At 49.9% G+C, this 20,878-nt stretch overlaps 1 protein-coding gene across 5 annotated transcripts in view; it reads right to left on the bottom strand.

Annotated features, from left to right (window-relative positions):
• EDA (ectodysplasin A) overlaps positions 1–20,878 on the bottom strand; it is a 168,841-nt gene that overhangs the window by 36,958 nt on the left and 111,005 nt on the right. For all 5 annotated transcript variants that reach the window (XR_008914402.1, XM_056808782.1, XM_056808783.1 and 2 more), the window contains exon 2: positions 7,941–8,031. Coding sequence is in view for 4 of the 5 variants with exons in the window: in XM_056808782.1 (XP_056664760.1) it covers positions 7,941–8,031 (91 nt within the window). In the remaining variant the exon portion in view is untranslated. The remainder of the gene's footprint in view (positions 1–7,940; positions 8,032–20,878) is intronic.

The raw sequence follows: 20,878 nt of genomic DNA, 5'->3' as shown, positions 1-20,878 counted from the left end.
GGATCTGCGTTCAGGAAGGGGGTACCAAATTGGGCAAGAGGGGCTAGCTGGAGGTATGCTGCTAGGGTTAACGCTGGAAGAGTGAGGGCAAGTGAGGGGCATTTGTATTGAGATTCACTGGTTAGGCGACTCGTGTGACGTGTGCATGTATCGATGTGCTTGCCAGAGTGAGGAAATATTTGATTGTGCAGGGGTGGAGATCCTTGAGAAGAAGAAGGCTACTAGTAGCTGAGTGCATTCGCAACAGGTCCAAACCAGGCCCGAAGTCAGTGGTTACGAAATGCTGCCTAAAATGTATTGCAGAAATGGAACTGAGGATGGGCGAGGTGAGCGAAGGAGAGGGGAGAGGAAGAGAAAAGTCCGAGGTCCCACACAGAGAAGTCAGGACGGATGTTGGGGCCATAGGCAGAAAAAGAAAAGGCAGAATGAGGAATTCATTTCTGGAGAAAGGGATGCTAACTTTGGGTTTCAGCATGCGGGGAGGATAAGCAGGTTGTCTGTGGCCCATTAGCAGCTGGAGATGGGAGTCTGAAGCCTGAACGTGAGGTCATCGGCAAAGTGGGGTCATTGAAGTCGTGGGAATGAACGAGATTGCCAAGGAAGAGGTTGTAGAGGGAGATGAGGGCCAAGAACTAAACCTCAGGGAACATGCACATGGAGGGGCTGGGAAGACAATGAGGAAGCAGTGAAGGCAAGAGAGAAGGAGCCAGAGACTACATATACACTCAAGAGGGAACAAGCTGAGCAGCACTCACACAAGATATATGAGGGAGACACCACTAGCTGGGGGATCCCCAAGGACCTCAGAGAGGAGATGGCTTTTGTCTGAGCTTTGGAAGAACCCCAGCATTTTAAGAAGCAAGTGAGGCAGGAGGGCCTTCTAGGTATGGGGGAAGGCATAGATGGCAGGTGCAAAGGCCTGGAGATATGAGATGGGCTACCATGTAGAAGGAATGAAATAAAGACCAATTTGTCTGGACCATGGAGTCCGTGAACAGGACCACTATATCATATGGCTGGAAAGTTGGTTGGAGTCAGGTTATGAAGGCAATTGTTGCAATAGTCTAGGGCAGTGATGGTGAGCCTTTTAGAGACAGAGTGCCCAAACTGCATGGGGATTGGGAGGGGGCAGCCCAGCCCCACATCCCTCTGGCTTTCTGGTAATCAATTCTGGCAAACTCTGTGCTGGGGTGAAGGCAGGCGTACCCAAGGAGAGGGCACACGTGCCTTAGGATCTCCAACATGTGGCTAGGGGATGGTCAGTGAGTAGGAGCTTGTCTCTGGGCAGGGGATTTCAAAGTTCTGACTCTTAGAAATGGTGTGATTTCAAGAGAAAGGGAGGTATATGGATGTGGGGCTGATGGGAGTGAGATGGAGAAGGAAGTCAAAGAACCACATGGTCACATAAGAGGGTCAACATGAATACTGATGCCCTTAGGATAATGACCCCACAGGGTGAGGAGAGAGACTGTGAGATGGGGAGAGAAGAGAGAGGTACAAGAAGTTCTCGTGAAGGTCATTGAAGGAGCAGCACTGGGCAGGGAAGGGAGCAGGGAGAGCACTTCCAAGTAGAGAGTGCTACAAGCCATATGGAGGATGGCCACATAGGAGATCCAGGTTTGCGCTGGAACATGGAGACAAAAGTAAGGATGACTTAGAATTGAACATGGGTCCCAAAGGACCTAGGGGAGTCAGGGGTGGAGCCCAAGTGATGAGAATGCGTTATGGGTTCAGGAAGATCATATGGGTCCTGAAACTGGGACACAGCTAAAACGGTATATGGGAGACACAGTGGGCAGGCAGCAGGATGGAGAATTTCAAGTCCAGCCTGACTGTGTTCCACTCCATCATTCATTTCCAATCCTTCTTAAGGCTCCCTAAACACCAGTGCAAAGCAACCAAGCTGGCAAAGGGACGGTATCCGGAATCCAGTCATAGTTTTCTTTTTCTGACTTTGTTCTTCCTGGTTTAGGTATCAGTGCCATGTTTGTGTCATAAAAGAATTTGGTAGGATTCTTCTTTGCCTATTTTTCCAAATAGTTTATAGTATTGGAATTAGTTGGTTTTAAAAAAATCTTTACCTTCTTTAATTGTTCTTTAAGTGTTTCATAGAATTCACTTGGGAATCTATCTGGTCCTGGGGATTTTTTCTTTGGAAGCTCATTGATAGCTTGCTCAATTTCTTGAGCAAGAGTCGGCCCCTTTGAACAACAAAGTTTTTCAAGTTGGCATTTACACAATAGGCTGGCTGGAATTCACTCTACTTTTGGGCTTCCACTCAGAGGGCACCATTGCCAGCTGGGCTGCAGACCAGTCTGCCTACTCTGTTTACTAGTTGCATGGAAGAGATTGTTGGTTCTTTCAACTTCATTGTCTGGAGTGTCCTAGCTTTCTTCCCACCTCCACAGGCCAATTTGCTAGGCACCTTTGGTATTTAGGCCTGGCACCATCATACTAAAAGGACCAATTGGGGAGCTACCCAGGACAGCCACATGAAACTAGGAAGACCCCTCACGCACAGCTTGTATGGTCCACAGCTAGAGTTCTGGGCCTGGAATCAGGAAGGCATGAGTTAAAATCTAACCTCAGACACTTACTAGATGTGTGACCCTGGGTAAGTCACTTAACTGCTTGCTATAAGTCTTGGTTTCCTTCTCTGTAAAATGGGGAAGATAATAGCATCTACCTCGTAGGGGTTTTGTGAGGATCAAGTGAGATCGTATCTGTAAGAACTTTGGAAAAGCGCATAGTACCTGGCACACAGAAGGTGCTCTATATAAATGCTTCTTCCCTCCCACTCTCCACACACTCCCCTTGCCACAAAAGGTTAGGGTTAGGGTTAGGAAGGAAGGAAGAGCTCTGAAAGGTAGAGATGAGGAAGGAGTGCATGCTAAGCACTGGGGACAAATGCTATGTGGCAGGAGATGGAACAAGTGGCACAGTGTAGCAGAGAGGCTGGATGCTGGAGGCAGAGATCTACCTGCTTGGCTCTGGGCAAGTGTCTCTGGGCCCCATTTCCTTCCTTGGGACTAGATCTCTGAGCCCTAAATGTACGATCCTAAGAAAGAGGAACCAAACTCCTGAAGCCAGAATAGCCTTGGGCTGTGGCAGAAGCACTGGCCCTGGTGGCGGTAGTTTAGATTGAAAAGGGCCCAAAGGTTCCCTTCTTTGATAGAGAGTCAGAGGACAAAGAGGAGAGACTTCTAAGGGTGAAGCACTAGTGAGAAGCCATCTTAACCCCTTCATATCAGTTCTAAGATAGAAGAATGGTAAGGGCTGGGCAATGACAGTTCGGTGACTTGCCCAAGGTCACACAGCTAGGACGTGTCTGAGGCCAGATTGGAACCTGAATCTGCGCAATTCTAGGCCTGGCACTTTATCCACTAGGCTTCCTAGCTGCCCCTGGTTTCTTTAAAAGTCTCATTGCTCACAAAACAGCTTGGAATCAAGGGGTTCTTTTGATTGTTCTTGAGCTACAATCAGGTCCCTTCTGGGAGGTCATCACTAGGATCAGCCTTTTTGCTTGGGAGAGCAAGTATCAAGGAGCATCTCACTGTTTCACTCACCATTTTTGTGACCTCCCAGACCCAAACGCCCTTCTATGCCCCGTGGCTTCCACCAGGATGCAGGCTCCAGGAGGCTGGAGGCTATCTTCTTTTTGCATCTATACCTCTAGGACTTAGCATAATGCTTAGTATAATGTAGTAAAAGCTTATTCGCAGGGCAGCTAAGTGGTTCAGGGGAAAGAGAGCCAGGACCGGAGAAGGGAAGGCATGGGTTCGAATGCTTCCTAGCTGGGTGACCCCCGGGCAAATCACTTAACTCCCATTGCCTAGCCGTCACCTTGGGACTGATCCTCAGTATTGATTCTAAGACAAAAGGGAATGGTTTGGGTTTTTTTTAAGCTTATTCAAAGCTTTTCATTTATTCATCGATTCCTTCATGCGTGCATACTGTAGAAAACAGAAAAAAGGAGAGCTATTCTCTTGATCTCAGGCATGAGCAACGTTGGGTCGATTGGATCACGTGACCATAAGCAAAAGCCCACTTAGCTTCCTGTTGGTAGCAGCCCTTAATAGCAGTGCTGAAGAGAAAAGGCACGGCCTCCCAACGCTGCCCAGAGCGATCGATCAACAGCGTCAGAGCAGCCTGCTAACATCCCTGGCAGGGCACTTGACCACCCACCCAACTTGGCATCGCAGCATATACACGTGCAAGTCATTCTGGTCAGCTCCTCGAACCCTTTCATGGATATTCACTCCCTTTGAAAGAAGCAGGGCAGGAGAGCATTATTCCCATGGGTTTGAAAAGACAACTTTTGCAACTAATAAGCTTCGAATCTCTCTCCTCCCCCATTTGGGAACACCCCCCCCAACAATCCTGCAACAAATCTCTACAGTCAAACAAAACACATTCCCACAATGGGCAGTGTCCCCAAAGTGCTTGTGTCACTGCCCCTCGAACCCACCACCTGTCAGATGGGCAGCATCCCAAATCACCGGTCCTCTGGGGGTCCATGGTTCATCAATGCTTTGATCAGACTTCTTGTGGTTTTCATTTACTACTCAGAGTAGTTTGGGGTTTGATTTCCCATTCACTTTTAGGCCTGGTGCTCTTCTTTTATCATTGTTGGGGAAATGAAGGAATGAATTGGGCTGAATACCCGGCTTCTTCCTGCTGTGCACTTCTGACTGGCCCCCTCCTCTGTCTCCTTTGGAAATGGTAAGCAAGGTCATGGAGGGAGGAAGCAGGAGGATGCCCCTCAGCCCTTGGACTCCAGATCCAACATTCTCTGATCTGCCAGGCTGAAAAGCCTGTGAGGATAGGAAAGGAGTTAGGAGGCCGATGGCCCAGTCTCCCAAAGAGGAAGAAGATCGCTGTGAGTCAGACCGATTCCTGGCCAAGGCCCAGAGACTGTTATGAAAAGGTGGGTCTGTGAACGTGCACAACTTGGCATTGCAGACTTGGGGCTGGATGGGGCCAACCTCTGGGACCACTTTCTAAGTGAGGAAACTGAGGCCAGAAAAGTAAGTGAAGGGCCCAAGATCACCCAGGGCATAAGCAGGAAGCAGAGGCAGCAGCCAAGATGGTATTTGAATTTCCTTCCATCTTTTCCCATTGGGTGACACTACCTTATTCATCGTCCTCCCTCGCCCCCTGCCTCCCTTTTGGAGGTTTCCTAGTCAGGTTGATCGAAGGAAGGACAAAGACATGGTATACCGTAATTTCAGCAAGCCACTGGACAAGGTTTCGCATCCTCTCCCCATGTGGGCTGGAGAATAATACAATTAGGTAGAGAAGGTGCTGGTTCAATGATGTCACATACCAAGTAGTGACTAGTGGATGGAGGTCCACCCAGAGCCAAGTTTTCCACAGAATTCCAGAGGCCTCTGTTCTTGAACTTGTTTTGTTCCGTCTTTTGGTCACTGACTCAGATGGAGGTGAACGGATGGCGCTTCCCAAGTCTGCCAACCACACAGCGCTGCTAAGGATAGCTAAGATAATGGGTGGCAGATGCCAGCTGCAGAGGTCTTAAGAAGCTAGAAGGAGAGGCTGAATCTAAGATGACGACATCAACTATCCATAAGAAGAAAGTCCTGCTCGTGGCAAAGCCTGCCTTTGGACCGTTTCTAATTGGATGTCCTGTGACCATCTGGGATTCAATACGCTGAGAAGAGAAGTCAGCCTCTTTCCTGCCAAACCTCCCATCCTTCCTGGCTTCCTTATTAGTATTGCGCCCCTCCCACCCCCCCACCCCCCAGCAACCCTGCTGTCATCCTTGAAATGTTCCTCTCACTTAACTCACCTCTGCAGCCAGTTGCCAAGTCTTGTCTTTTCTCTTTCTTTCCACAATGTGTCTCACACCCATTCCCTTCTGTTTGCTCCCGTTGCCACAGCCACTTTTCACCTCTTCCCCACATACAGCTGCTAGGGTGATTTCCCCAAGCCTAGGGTTTGCCTAGGAGTGAGGCTCAAATTCAAATTCTTTTGTTATGCATTTAAAGGCCACCCATCCTTATGGTTAGTTCTGCCCCCTTCCTTTCTCTGGCCCTCTGTCCAAGCTGCCCATCAGCACTAGATGGGCACTCTCTCCTTGGATCCCGACAGGATTCACTCCCCTCCCGTTTGCACTGTGTGTCACGTCCCCTGCTAGACTGACTAGAAGCTCCTTGAGGGTAGGAGCGAGTCGGCTTCGGTCCATCTATTTGCAGCACCTGGCACAAGTGCCTGCACAAGATCTCCCCCAACCATCTCTGAGCCTCCTAGTTTGAGAAATCCAGAGCCTTTCCTGTTGTCTGTCCATTGTGACCCTTTAATCAGAGTTTCTTTAATTAATTTATTAATTTAAGCAGAGAGCTGCATCCCCTGAGGTGAATGCATCCCAAGACTCTTTTAGAAATGCCTTCGCTGCCTCCAGCAGACAGGTAGAGGCAAAAATTGGGCCCAACAGAAGGGCCAATGGAGGGCAGCCCAAGAGCTGGGGAATTCAATGAGAGGCCTCGATCCCTGGCTCCTGCGGTCATCTCTGCCTGGATTCGTGAAGACAGGATGGGTAGCAGTGTGGCTGCTGGTTGTTTTCCTGGAATCTGTTTCTGCTGACAGTAAAGGGATCATTCTCAGACACAGGCAATTAAGCCTCACAGCTATGAACCGGAGAGCGGAGTATTTGTCATGGCATCTCCAAAGGCTTGTGGGGTTGAAAGAACTCAGTAATTACATGGATCTCTCTCTTCAGCTACTGCAGGCTGATCTACTTATCTCAGGTGAACTCTAAACTCTGGCCACAGCCAACATCCAGCCTGATTCAAAGAGGATTTGGGTAGCCATGAAAGGGCTAGAGAAATGCCACTTACTATTATCATGATTATTTTTTATTTTGATTAATGACATCTCCTCATCACATGAAGGAGATGGAGGACAGGTCTACCTTACACTTAAAATCTCAGAATGCCATTGTTCAAAGGGGCTTTGGAGGGCCCAGATGCCAACTCACCAAACAGAGGCTGAGAAAAATGATGTGATATGCTTCAGGTGGCAGAGATGAGACTAGAACTCTCACCCTAGGACTCTTCTCCTCCTGTACCACGTGCCATGCCCTCCAAACTCTATCTCGCCACCCAATCCTCACCTTCATCCTTGCTTTAGAAATGTCCCAACACAGTCAGAACCTTATCCCAAGAGCCCCTGGAGCTCAGTCCTGTTCTGTTCTCTTTGGCCCCTGCCACAGATCCCTGGCATCTTCTCTCCAGCTTACACCTTCCCGGTTCCCTCATCTCAAATGGTGGCTGACCAAAGGCTCCTGAGTGGCAGATGTTGCTCTGAGATGCTGCTTTGGAACCTGAAGGGCTTTGCGACTTCTGCCAATATGTTGCCAATTGACAGGCTGACTGAAGTGCCAAGTGCCAAGAGCTGGGAAGAAGAGACTTCCCTCCCCACCCAGCTCGCCCCCCTACCATAAAGGAGTCCGACACCTCATTATGCCGCATGGAACTCTGAACACAGCCTCTTGGGGACAAATGCAGCCACTGGCCACTTAATTAGCCACCACCGATGAACCTGCCCATCAATAACACTGGCCAGCCTGGGCCTGCCTCTGGGTACCATGGAGCAGACTTGGATCAATGAGTAATTCTAGTGTGAGCAGATATGATTAATGATATGACGAAATTCCTGTAGCCCACTGGCATTTAGACTGCATACCATGTGACTCATGATCAAAAAGCTCCATCTTCTGGCTCCAGAGTGGCCTCGGGTGACATGGGAGGGCCCCGAGTGTGGCTGGAGCCCTAAACAGTGGTGAATATCCATCCAGCTGCCAGGGGAAGGCCGATCTGGGCTGTGTTTGCAGCAGCCTTGTGGCAGGAGAGCTGAGCACAAGGTCCTGAGAAGGGCACTCAGGACGCACAAAGGGGACACCCTGCTGTGGGGGGGGCACTTACCATCTGCTCCCTCACTGCTTTTGCTCCTCTTGCTGCGATGAGCATGTCTGGTTTCTTCTTCATTGGGAAAGAAGAAATTCAGCAGGGCCAACTGCAAAGGGACAGAGGACGCAAGGGTCAGCTTGAAACAGGCGCATCGAGACACCACTGGCCTGGAGATTACAGCCCTCCTCTGGCCCAGATGGAACTAGGCTCCCCACTTCCTGCTCCAAGCCAGCTTCCTCACCTCAAACTCCCAAGGCTAGAAAGCAAGGCGTCATCTGGGAGTCCTCCCTGGCCTTCATCACCTGGTGAGGCCCCACCCCATTTTCTAGACCTACTGTGGCCACAGACAATAATGTAACAGAAGGCTTCCTCCGGCTGCCTCTGTCATTACCCCACCACACTGTGTGCACTATGGCCCTGCTTCACTGGAATGTGGGTTTCGAGGCACCCCATGAAATAGCAAAAGTATCTGTTCTTTGGTCAATTGAATTACTCAAACACCTCTGGTGCCTCCTCAGTGAACAGTTCTAAATCAAGTCACAGGAAACTCCTTGAGGGCAGGGACTGCTGCCTCTCCAGAGCCTGGCACAGAACCTCGTGTACAATAGTCACTTTACTGATTTGGGTTGAACTGCATTTGAAATCCCAACTCGTTCTGATAGTCAAAGCCCCCCACTTGCACTATGATGGCTCATGTGGGCTGCTCTTCTCCCTGTGCCCTCACCATCTCACTCTGCCTTCCAGCTTCTGTGTCCACGATTCCCTGCTTGCCTCCATCCCACCCCACCTTTAAGACTCTGCCCCCAGCCCCAGAGGAAGCCTTACTCCCCTAGACTCCCCCTTCTTTGTCCTCTGGACTGGATCCTTCTTTCCTTTGGGCACCAGGGAAATATTTGGAGGCTAAGAGCAGTGTGTCCTCTGGGTGCGGTGTGTGCATGTCCTGCATCCCCAGTTCCCTGCAGACCAGACCAGGACCATGGCAGATAGTTATCTAGAGCTTCCTCTTAGCAGCACTCCAAAACACATGTGACTCTTGGCCATCTTGTGTGTGTGTGTGTGTGTGTGTGTGAGAGAGAGAGAGAGAGAGAGAGAGAGAGACAGAGACAGAGACAGAGACAGAGAGACAGAGGGAGGGAGGGAGGGAGAGAGAGTGGGAAGGTACACCAAAATTCATACCATGTGTGCTGAGGGAAGGTGGTCCTTGATGGAGCTCCTGGAAGGAAAAGGAAAAGGAAAAGGAAAGGTGGGGGTGTGGTACTGGCTCAGCCAGGATCATTCAGCTTCCACTACCAAGGCCAGGGCTGCCTGTGTGTGAAGGTGCTCTGGACAGGCCTTGTGTCTTCCCTACAAAATCAGGGAAAAGGGGGAAAAGGCCAGCTTTTTCACAGAGGAAGTGGCCCCCTCTGCACAGGACTTACAGCTGCCTCTCCCATTAGAGGGTGGGCCAGCAGGAGGGAAAGCCATCAATGTTGAACAACAAAGCCTATCTGCCCCGCTGTCACCCAAGGAAAGTGGTCCTGTGTCCAGCTGGGCCTCCAGGGGCAGGTTAGAGGGTGGGAACAGGGTGGGAGGCCTAATTCCCAGGCTGTGGTTCTCCCTTATACCAGGAATGTTGGCCAGAGCCAGGGATCTGGCTGAAGGGGTGGGGGAACAATGCAATTATTTATTGATGCTTTGTTCACCTATTACACAGGCGAAAGGACAGGGCAAACATGGCCTGTGCAGGGCTCTCAACTGGAAATGAGAGGCCAGCCAGCAGTGCAAAGTTTCTCTAGCTGGGAGCTCACTGGGGCAGCCCCATCTGTGCCACTGGCCACTGGCCAAGGACTGCCTCAGCCCTCCCACTTCCATGGCCCTTTGCACTGCTTTGAGACCCGGAGAGACTGCTAGCCAGTTTAGAGGTGAGAAAACTAAGGTTGAATTCCTGAGAGAAGGCCCCAGAGTAAGGCAGGTGAGCAGCTAACTCAGGGCCTGGGGGATGGTAGCCTGGTCCTGCTCCTGTCTGGAGTTGCTAAGCCCAGCCCCGCCTATCACCTGCCCTCATTGCACAAAGGCAGCAGACCCTGGATGCCACAGACAGATGGCGGTCAAAGCAAAGAAATGCCCTAAGCTAAGAGCCAGCTAGGGAGGAGGCAAGGCAAAGGGCACCCCTAGGCAGACTGGTTAGGGCAGGGAGGAGGAGTCCCTATCAGGACCGCTTTGTCCACCTGAAGCATTGGTGTGCACACACTGACACACGTACCCCCCTCCCCCCCCAAAGGGCATATATGCTTACCACCACCACCACCACCCCCCCGCCACATACACATGTATACCACCCTCCACAGCACTGTCCTCACCACCAGCCGATGAGGTGGGGCCCATTTTATTAAAGGGGAATAGGAAGATTTGAAAGGGTTGGCAAGCCTCCCAGTCACGTAGAGCATGACCCAGAGGCTCTGAAGTTAGGAGACTGGGGATCAGATCTCCTCTAGACCCTGGTCCCCAGTTTCCCCGTGTGTCAAATGTGGGGATTGAACTAGATGCCCCAGAGGACCCTTTCTGTTCCAGAGCCAGGCTCGTCATCTCTGAGCTAGGACTCACTCCCTAGTAGGTCTCTGGATGCATAAAGTCCACGGCCCTGGGGAGGCCCAGATCGTAGCTAATTAGAGTAGAGGACTGAGGCCTGCAAGGTCAGGTTCCTGAGGGAGGGCAACTTTGTTCCTTCTTGACTAACTAGCCTTCTTCTTCCCGAGTGCCCGGGCGAATACCAAAGTGTACAGTAGCTGGCAGCCACCAAGAAAGGACCCTCCACATGCATGTACCCCTGCCTGAAGAGATACTCCAAGATCACGTGACATACTCAGGAGAGAGTGGAGCTGTGTGGGCAAGCACACCCAGATGTCCAAGACAGGAAGGGGCCCTGCCTCAGAGTGCTCCTAGTCTAGAACAGAACATGCAGCCATCAGTCATGGCACAATGACCAGGAAAATAAGCTGAAGGTCCCAAAATGCCAGGAGCCTTTGAGGAAGGATAAGAATGATCACTGATGCTAGCTGGGCTTAGCAACTACAGACAGGAGGGAGTGAGAGGTCAAGCTTCCCTGAGAAGCACCAATGAGTAAGTAGTCTTAAAGCAAGGGCAACTCTCCAGTGGGGTGGTACTAGAAGAGTGCCTAATCCAGAACAAGTGGCAAGCAAAGCCAGAGATGCCCCTAGGGTTGTCTGAAGGACAAGGAAGGAACCAGGCTGGTTGGAGGGCAGGGAGGGTCGGGGGAGGTCCACAGGCATGCAAGCTGCTAGATGCTTCTGAGCACGGCACTGGCCTGTGGCCAACTGCTGCCTGCTGTAGTTTGGGTGCTCTGTCCAGCCAAGAGCAAGAGATAGGAAGGCAGGTGGGTGGCTGGCGTAGGGACCAAACTCTAGAGCTGCTGGACACGTGGCCCTGTCCTGTGAGTGCCCCCCCCCCAGGGAAGTTCCTGTATGTCAGAGGGAGGCATGGAAAATGGCTGGAAGTGGTTGATGGCCTCCAACAAATGCTTCCTAAACCAATAGCTCTCCCATTTATTTCATGGCATTCTCCTTTACCTGGTGCTTTGAAGCCACCCAAACCCTTACAAGGTTGGGGGAGCCAAGTCTTGGTACCCCCATTTTAGAGATTAGGAAACCAAAGGCCAGAATGGGGAAGGGAGGGGGGCTGCCAAAGATTCCATAGGGAGGAGATGGTGGTCGCTGTTATCAAACTCAGCAGGGTAGTCACAGTTGCAGCATGGGGAGGAGATCTCCGATTCCTTGATAACAGTGATGTACTGCTGGCGTCTAAGAAGCTCTGCACTGGCCATCAGCAGAAGGAGGTAGCCGGGATCTACTTGGTTAAGTTCTGGGCACAAGACTGGGAATCTGAGGTCATCCAGCCAGTGACTCAGTCGGCCACCCCAGCCTGGACATCACCTGAAGACACTACACGCCCGGAGAGGTTGGTCAGCATCCATGCTCTCCAACACATAGGACAGTTGGGAGCTGGCTCAGGGGTCCTCCCTGCAGGACAAATACAAAGCCCATGAAATGATTCCGAGCCCAGGTGTACCTGAGGACACTGGTCCAGATCATGTGGGAGCTCCATATTCATTTCTCCTGAAAGAATACATCCTTATTCAGAATGTGCTTGGTGGCTTTGACAGCCGACTGCTCTGTACAGTGGGGCTTTCTTCCTTTCCATCTCCCTGGCCAGACCGAGCACAGTGACATGTAGGTAATTGTCTGGGTTCCCACCATAGAAAAGGGGGCCAGTCAGTGTTGGGTGGCCTCTACCTAGCCACCTGCCCACAAGACGCTTTTTGATGCTCAGATGCAGAAGCCAAGCATGCCAGGCTCCCCTTGGGGGGGCCTGGAGTTGGCTTTCCACATAGAGACTCTGGAATGAGGACTTCAAGGCCATCCTGGGCTTCCTAGCCTTTCTGTGGTCACACTTGCCAGCTCCATCAGGACCATGGAGAAGCTGTTAAAGCTCAGGCAGGAAGCCTTCCAAACCCTCCAGTAGGGGGCTTGCCTCTGTCGTAAACAGTACTTCCCAACAGGTGCTATGGCCTCAGAGCCACAAAGGCAAGAAGCTCCCATGTATTTGCCTACTTGAAGGAAAAGAAAATGCTCGAATCAGAAGCTTCCGAGTTGAAGAAACTGAAGCCCACAGAAAGGATTTCTCGCTGACAGTCCAACCTGCTCTAGAGATGGGGAAACATATAGATTGATAATGGTGTAGAACTAGAATGAATGACAAGCATCCATGAGTGTGGCCCCTGACTTAAAGGAATTCTCTCAGGCCCTGTGCTTGGTCACCACAACTGCTCCTTGGATTGGTGCCTTTGGAAGAAGATTGGCTTCCTTTGTTTATCGCTGGTGGTACAGATGCCTCTCCAGAAGCCTCTTTTCCTCAGCCCACATGTAAATCGGGACCCAGTGGGTGGTGATGAGGTGGACCAAAGAAAGCACATGTCCCCTTGTACCCTTTCTGGAGGAGCATGTCCAGCTGCTTTGAATGCTAAGCAATGAACCCTTTCAGTAGCTTGAGGTAGGTCTCTGGAGAATCTTTGGAAACCTGAACTCGCCACAGTTGCCCAGGGTCACACAGGCAGCAAATAACAAGAGGGATGGTTCCAACCTAGGTCCTCTGATGCCAAATCGAATGCTCTCTCCACTCTCCCCAATATTCAGGGGCCAGAGCTGTCGCCATTGTCTGACTCAGGTGCCAGTTAGCACCTGAGAGCACTTTGAACCTTTCTCCCAGGAGCTCTATGGCTGACGAGTCCAAACCAGCTGTTAGTAGAGTCGATGATCTTCTTGTTGGAGGGCCACTACTTGACTGGCAAGGGGACAAGTTCTATCTGTAGAATGGTCTTGTTTTTGCTAAGCTCTCGCCTAGGCTGGCAGCAGGGAAAAAAGAGGAAGGAGGAGGGGAAGAGGAAGGGTGAGAATGGGAGAGGGGAGCACAGTGTGCTAGGGGGTTGCAGGGTTGGTGGTTTGTCAAAAGCGGAGCCTCTGCTGATCATGGGAGCCACAGCCCCTGCAAGGGAGGTCATTCCAATGTGTTGAAGAAGAAGGGGAAAAGCCACAGTGTGAGGGGTCCTGGAGGAATCAGCTCCCACTGCTCCCTTGGACTCCAGGAGTTGTGGGGAGGGCACCAAGGGGCTGTCATTCTACAACTTGCCTCACCCCCCAAGGCCATGCCCTCCTGGGTCCTGGCACCGCAGCTGACATGGACCGGGTGAGCAATCTACGCCAGCGCTCAGTCGATAAGTCACTGAATCAGATGGCCAGGCAGCCCTGACAGAGAACAGAGCCAAGAGAGCCAGGCCAAGGGGACGGGGCAGAGGGCAGGCTGTGCTTGACCAGGCTGAGGCTCACAGTGCCTTCCTCCTCCCCATAACTCTTCTGCCAGGACCCCCTTCTGCTAGACTCGAAGCTACTTGACAGAAAGGACAACAAATCTTGTTGCTGTTGGTATGTCCCCCAGGCATGGCTGTGGGGATGGTGTGCGTGTGTGTGCATGAATGCATGTGCATTTGTGGGGAAGACCGGGAATAAATCACAAGGGGGTGCTGCCCCCCAACATTGTCACATAAGTGCATTCGGGCTGAAATGAACCTAGAACATGCATTGAAGGGGAAACGAGGAGGCAACAGAAGGAAAGGGCAGCACTTGCCGGGAGGGGTATGCGTGTGTGTGGGGGGGAGGGCAGTGCTGTTGCCAGGCGGCCAGCCCAGGTTGCCTTGGTGACAAGGGGACGTTAACATAGGATCATACACAGATGTGATTGTATCCTGGTAGCTGTGGTGGTGTTGGGGGAAGGGGGGTGAGCATCATCTGGGGGGATCAGCTCAATCTCTTCTTCCTATCTCCTGCCTGTGTGACTCACCAATTCACCACTTAATGGGGACATAAAGACAAAAAGCATGTGAAGTGACAAGCCAGGGAGATGGGGAGGAAAAGTACGAGCCAAGGGATGATAAGATCAGTGGAATGGAAAAGTCTAGGAAAGCCACAGTGAGAAGAAGAGAGGGGGAGTGGGCTGGGCCAGAGGCAGCTTCAGGAAGGAGATGGCACTGAACTTGGGCCTTGAAGGCCAGGGTTTTAACAGAGCAAGATGGGGAGGGGGAAGGGAGGGTCCACTGCAGGCCCAGGAGCTGGTCTGAGCAAAGACATGGGGAGGGAAGTTGGATGGCAGGAACTGGGGGCTGAACAACAATTCGGTTTGGCCAGAACGTAGGAGAAGCAAGGAAGAATTGTCTACGGTGGGGCCTGAACTCGGACACTTGCCATGGGAGAGGTCCTGCAGGGGGAGAAATACCAGGATTTGATAACCAATTGGATAATGGGCTTGAGGGAGAGGAATGAGGCCAGGAGAAACCCCTAGCATTAGAGCTTGGGAGAATGAAAAGTAGGTGAGGCAGAGGTGGCTTATTGCATTCCCAGACCCACCTTCTGCCTGCGCTGTCCTATTAGACTCTCACGCCATCTGGCCAAACAGTCATCTACTGGTCTTCCAAGTCAGTCTTCTCTTTCAGTGGGTGCCAAGATCAGTCTTCCTGATCAAACCCCCAATTGGGGAAAGTCAACAAACACATCGATACGCCCTCACACCCCTAGGTCTCCTCAACTCCCATGGATTTTGATATAGTCTCTCCATCTCGGCTGCTCAAAGGGATGGACGTGTTATCCGTGAATGGGCTACCTTAAAACAATGCCTTCCTTCTCCTTCCTGCTCAGGCTTCTCATTTGAATTCCACTCCTAGCCCTGCCTCACCTTCACCCACTCTGACCTCCAGACCTCTCCCATTCCCCATTCTCCCTGTGCTGGCCCTGCTTTCCTCTCTTTGTAGTCTTGCCCCTGTAATTGGCCTTCTATATATACACTGTCTCCAATCTCCAAGTCCCTTGCTCTCACCAATTCACAAAATGGCAAATCTTCGATTCTAGTTCACCCCCACCATCGGCCATCTTCTCTCATACTCGGAATGTGGGAAGGCACTCAACCATGTCGACTAGGCCCACTACAAATTCATGCTGGCTCATTCCACCTGGTCCCCCACTGCTATCCTGTAATACTTTTATTCTTCCCTAACTTATTCCTGCCTGTCCTCCCAGAGACAGTTCTTTCAAACCTTGTCTTCTCCTCCCACTGCCATCCCCTCACCTCCTACCTTCGTGACAAAATCGAGGCCATCTCTTGGGAGTGCTCTCTTCTCTCCTCAACAACAGAAAATTCTTCTATGCCACCCCACGCCTCTCCCCACTCATTCAGGCTTTTGCCACAGTCTTGGAGGAAGGGGTAGGTCCTTCTGCTGGCCAAGCTCCCCCCTCCAACATTGGTACCTTTAGTTCTATCATTTCCTCTGGTGTCATTCTCTCTTCGGTAATCTCCTCCCAGCTCCTCTGACAAATATTGACCAAATCCCGGAAGAAACTGTCACATGACACTGCCAAGCTCTCAAGCCATCTTCTTCATTATAACCCTTACCTTCTGTCTAAGCATTGGCTTCATGGCAGAAGAGCGCAGTTGGGCAACTTGCCTGAACTCTTCAATGATCATATCTGAATGGATGATGCCCAGATAGCTCTGATGTCTTCTCCGAACTTCGATGTGCCATTGCCCACTGCCTGATGGCCATCTCCCCATGGCTGTCCCATAGGCAGCTCAAACGCAACAGCTCCAAAGCTGACCTCATTTTCTTTGCCGATAAATTTGTGTCCTTCATGCAAACTTCTCTAAGTCTGGTGTGAATACCACCACAGTTCCATTCGGGCAGCTGGACAACTTCCCAGATGTGGCCCATACCTATTTGTTGGATCCTCCCCCTTCGACATCTTCCCCCTCTCCAAGCTCACCTCCAGCTGAAGATACTATCTCCTCTGTAAAACCTTTCACAATCTGACTCCGCCTTGTTTCCCAACCTCCATTTCAGCCCAACTGTCACACTTTCTACCTTTGTGAGTCACCTAGCCTCTGTCCCTCGGGCCTGAAGTGGGCTCCTTCCCCCAGCTACTGCTAGACGGAAGGCCCCAAGGCCAGCTCAGCTACAGTGAGGCTGAGCTCACCAAGGAAGGGCAGGGCCTGCAGCCACCAAACATGCCCACATTCCCACCAGCCTTCAAAAGCCAAATGGACAACAAAACCTCTCGAAGCTCATCCCTTCAAGCTATCATCATCCTCTGTCTTCTCCCTCGCACAAACTCCGGGAAATCATAGCTGTCTATACCTGTCGTTTCTACTTCCTCGACTCCAACTCCCTTTTCAGCTCCCTGCAAACTGACTTCTGACTTCACCACTCAGCTCTCCAAGCCTGCCAGGGATCTCAGAACCGCCTGATTCAATGGCCTTTCTCTCAGTGCTCTCTGTAGCCTTTGACACTGTAGACTACCTTCTCCTTCCTGGCCTTTCTCCATGCATCTGGCGACTGTGGCGACTTGAAGGACAACCCCCCCCATCCCCCGTCCCCCCGCCGGGTTCTTTGCCAAATGATCATTTATGTCCCAAGCCCCAATCAGTGGGCTCTCCCAGAGCTCTATGCTGGCTTTCCTTTCCTCTCTACCCATTCTTACTTGGTGACCTCTTCAGTTCAGTAGTCATTTCAATGCAAATGACTCAGTTTCAAGCCTCTCCCTGACCTCGAGGCTGACATTGTTTGACATGCCTCAGACAGGAAGTGCCAAATCCAATCTGTTCCGAGTCGAACTCATCAACTTTTCTTCCCAACTCCCATTTCTTCCATATTTTTCTATTTCTGGCCCTTCGGGTGAGCCAGGTCACCCAGCCAGGTGCCATATTTGGTCAGTTTTTTCTCTCTCCATAACATCTCCCATCCATCTCCTCTCTAGTCCCCTCCCCATATCCCTAGTTCATCTCTCATCAGCTCCCTGAGGTTACTAGACTCCCACCTTCCAGTTTTGCCATCGACTAGGTTGCCCCAAACCATCTTCCTAAAACACCAGTTTCCCACTCAGGAGCCTTTTACTGGCTCCTGCCTGTTGCCTTTACATTTCTGGTCAATCTTTGGAGGGTTGTTGCCTTCACACACCCATATTTTCGAACCAAATTGACCTACCTGTTTATCATCTCCAAACTCAGTATTCCTTCTCCCACACCTCGATTACACTCCCTGCTCACTTTTCCTTCTAAAGATTCTTTACCTTTCCTAGCACTAATCACATGAAAAATGCTCTAAATCATGTCTGATTAGAGGAATGCAAATTAAAACAGCATTGAGGTACCATCTCAGATCTATCGGATGGTCAAACATGACAGAAAAAGGAAAAAGATATATGTTGGAGGAGATGTGGGAAAATGGAGACACTAATGTATTGTTGGTGCAGTTGTGAACTGATCCAACCACTCTGGAGAACAATGTGGAACTAAAACTCTGTATACCCTTTGCCTCAGCAAAATCACTACTAGGTCTGTATCCCAAAGAGATCAAAGGAAAAGGAAAAAGGACTTATATGTACAAAATATATTCCTCTGTGTCCATATCTGCTATATGCAGCTCTTTTGTGGTGGCAAAAAAAGTGGTAACTCAGGGGATACCCATCGATTGGGGAACAATTGAATAGGTTGAGGTATGTGATTGTGATGGAATAGAAGAATGCGAGGGGGACTGTTTCAGAAGGATTTGGGAACTGTAAGATTTAAATTGATATCAATAACCCCAAGTATTAATTTTATAAAGTTTATTAATAATCACTTAAGGAATAAAAAGGAAATCGAAGTATAAAAACCTAATTATCTAACAAAAAGAAGACCATGTGAATAAGTTCTCCTGCCTGGCCCAAAAGCCTGCTTCCACAGCTTGGCTCACAGGAAGAGAAAGATGGGGTGGAGCTACACAAAACTTATATCCTCCTTACATTAGTTAGCAGGTAATGTGAGAAGGAACATGGGAAGCTAGGATTTAGAGTCCTGGGGAGAAAAATCTAATGATACAGAACTGATGCAAAAGGAAGCGAGCAGAACCAGGCAAACAAAATAGCAGCCATATCATAATGAAGATCAATTGTGAAAGATTTAGCTGTTCTGATCAAGAAAATGACCCCAGGCAAAATAAAGGGCTCATGATAAAAAAATGCCCTCTGCCTTCACAGAGGGAGCTGATAACCCAAGAGGGCAGACTGAGGCAGAGAGCTCCCAAAGCTCTTTATTTTTCTTTTTGGGCAACATGGCTAATGTGGAGATAGCTCTTCATATGTATAGTGGGTATCATATCGCTTGCCATTCCAATGGGTGGGGGGCTGGCTGAAGGGAGGGAGAGAATTTGGAACTCCAAATTTTTAAAAAAGGAAAAAAGTTACAGAGGTTTAAAAAGAATCATGTCTACACTAATCTGTTTATACATTGCACAAGTTCCTCAAGGGCAAGGAATGTTGATTTTTATCTTTGTATCTCCAGTGCCTAGCACAGTGCCTTGCAAGTTGTTAGTGCTTAAAAATGCTTTTCAGACTGGATTGAAATAGCAGGATGCCAGCCAATACAGGATCGGAGTAGCCAAGCATCAAGGTCCCGTCAGCGTAAGAACAAAGAGGCTGTGGGCTGGGACCCCAGCCACCGCAAGAATGGGGTGCCCAACAGAACGGCCCATTCAAAGCTAGCATGAGGCTCTCTGCTAACTTAGTAATTTAGCCTTCCTTGTGCTGCCTAAGCATGACTAGGGCCTCCTTGAATGGAGAGAAGACAACAACTGCTTAGGCAGCCTCATAGCAGACCAGCATTGATTCAGTAGCTGGAACAGTTGAGCAAATTCTTTCAATGTGCTCGTTGATTAGAATCCAATGTTCGCATGCATGTCTATAGAGATGGATTTTTCTCAGTGGAAAATTCTCGACTGGGGCTTATGTTCACGACAGTGAGTGCAGAAAGCCCCATGCTGGGCACAGTTTCATAAATCTTTTCCAGAAAAATCTAAGCAGAACAGTTCACTATAAAAGAAATTAAGACAAAATATAAACAAATGAAAATAAGTATGTCAATATAATGTGGTCACGAGTCATTTGTATGCATATTCATTGCCTAAATCATGATTCCAGAGACGTAAGGCCTTGGGCCATGGAGCAGTGAAGAAAAAAGATATCTCTTGGATCCATGGATCTCTTTTCAGAAAGGTGCAACCCAAATGGTTCTTTGACCAATCTACAGTATCCTTTGGCCATTCTGGTTTGATGGCTAACTGGATCCAACCTCTTTTTAGAATTGAGATTTCATTAGGGAGGGCACTTTTGCCACCCCTTCAATCACAAACCAATCTTCCCAGCCTTCTTTATCTTAACAGAATCAATGAATCTCTCTCTCAGAAATGGGGTGGAAAGAGGGCTGAATTTGGAAAAGAAGGTAATGGAGTTGAATTCCACTCTTGCTACTGCCTACTGGTATGATCTTGGGCAAGTCACTGAACCTGAGTAGTCTCAAATTTCTGAATGGTAAAATGAGAGAATTGGAAGACATGACCTCTTACATCACTTCTAGACTTAAATCAGTGATGCTGAACCTTTTGGAGGTGGAATTCTGGGCCCCTCCCCCACACCAAGTGCTAGGTACACCCTGCCTCCCCACTTACCTCACACAGGGGAGGGAGAAAGCACTCCCATTTGGGGTAGAGGGGTGGATGAAATGAGGAATATCCTCAGCAAGTGTAGAGAAGGGGAGAGGTGAAGACTGAGCTCTCTGTTCCCCTCCAGCTCTGCCTCCTGTGAGCCACCCACCTTACCCCCTGTGTGCTCTCATTGGGCTGTTAGGCAGAGGGGTAGGGGATGTGAAACAATGTCCTCAGGCACAATGGAGAGGGGGAAGGGAGCAACTCTGCCCTAGGCCCTCTGCCATTCTAGTTATGAACTGGGGAAGGGGCAGCCTAGTGACCACAGAGTGTTCTGTGTGCCATCTTTGGCACCTGTACCATAGGTTCACCATCACTGATCTAAATCATCTTTTAGGTCATTAAGTATATCCAGACCTGAAACAAGAATCCCTTCAACAATGTCACCAATATGTTAACTCTAAATGATCATTCTATTGCAAATATTACTAATATAGAAATGGGTTTTGAACAATGATACATATAAAAAACCCAGTGGAATTGCTTGTCAGCTCCGGGAGAGGGGAGAGAGGAGGGGAGGGAAAGAACATGAATCATGAAACCACGGGAAAATATTCTTAATTAATTAAATGCACTTAAAAATCTCAATATCACCAACAAGTAGTCCCTGGAGGAACTTGGGGGGGGGGAGGTAAGAGGTAACTCAATAGCTCCAGAAGCAGAGCCTGGCTCACTTTTAGACAGCTGTCATTGATAGGCAGTACAAAGCTGAAACTGACCTTTCTAGAAAGGTCTATCTATTTCTAGTCTATCCATTGTTCCAGGGCTACGTAGACCAAGGCCACATGAAACCCTCTAAATATTGGAAGGTGGCAATCTTCAAGGTTTCTTTTTCTTCTTC

This window comes from Monodelphis domestica, chromosome X (assembly GCF_027887165.1).
Source record: "Monodelphis domestica isolate mMonDom1 chromosome X, mMonDom1.pri, whole genome shotgun sequence".
NCBI lineage: Eukaryota > Metazoa > Chordata > Mammalia > Didelphimorphia > Didelphidae > Monodelphis > Monodelphis domestica.
Note: the sequence above shows the minus strand (reverse complement) of the source record. Positions and strands in the feature narration are given on the sequence as shown.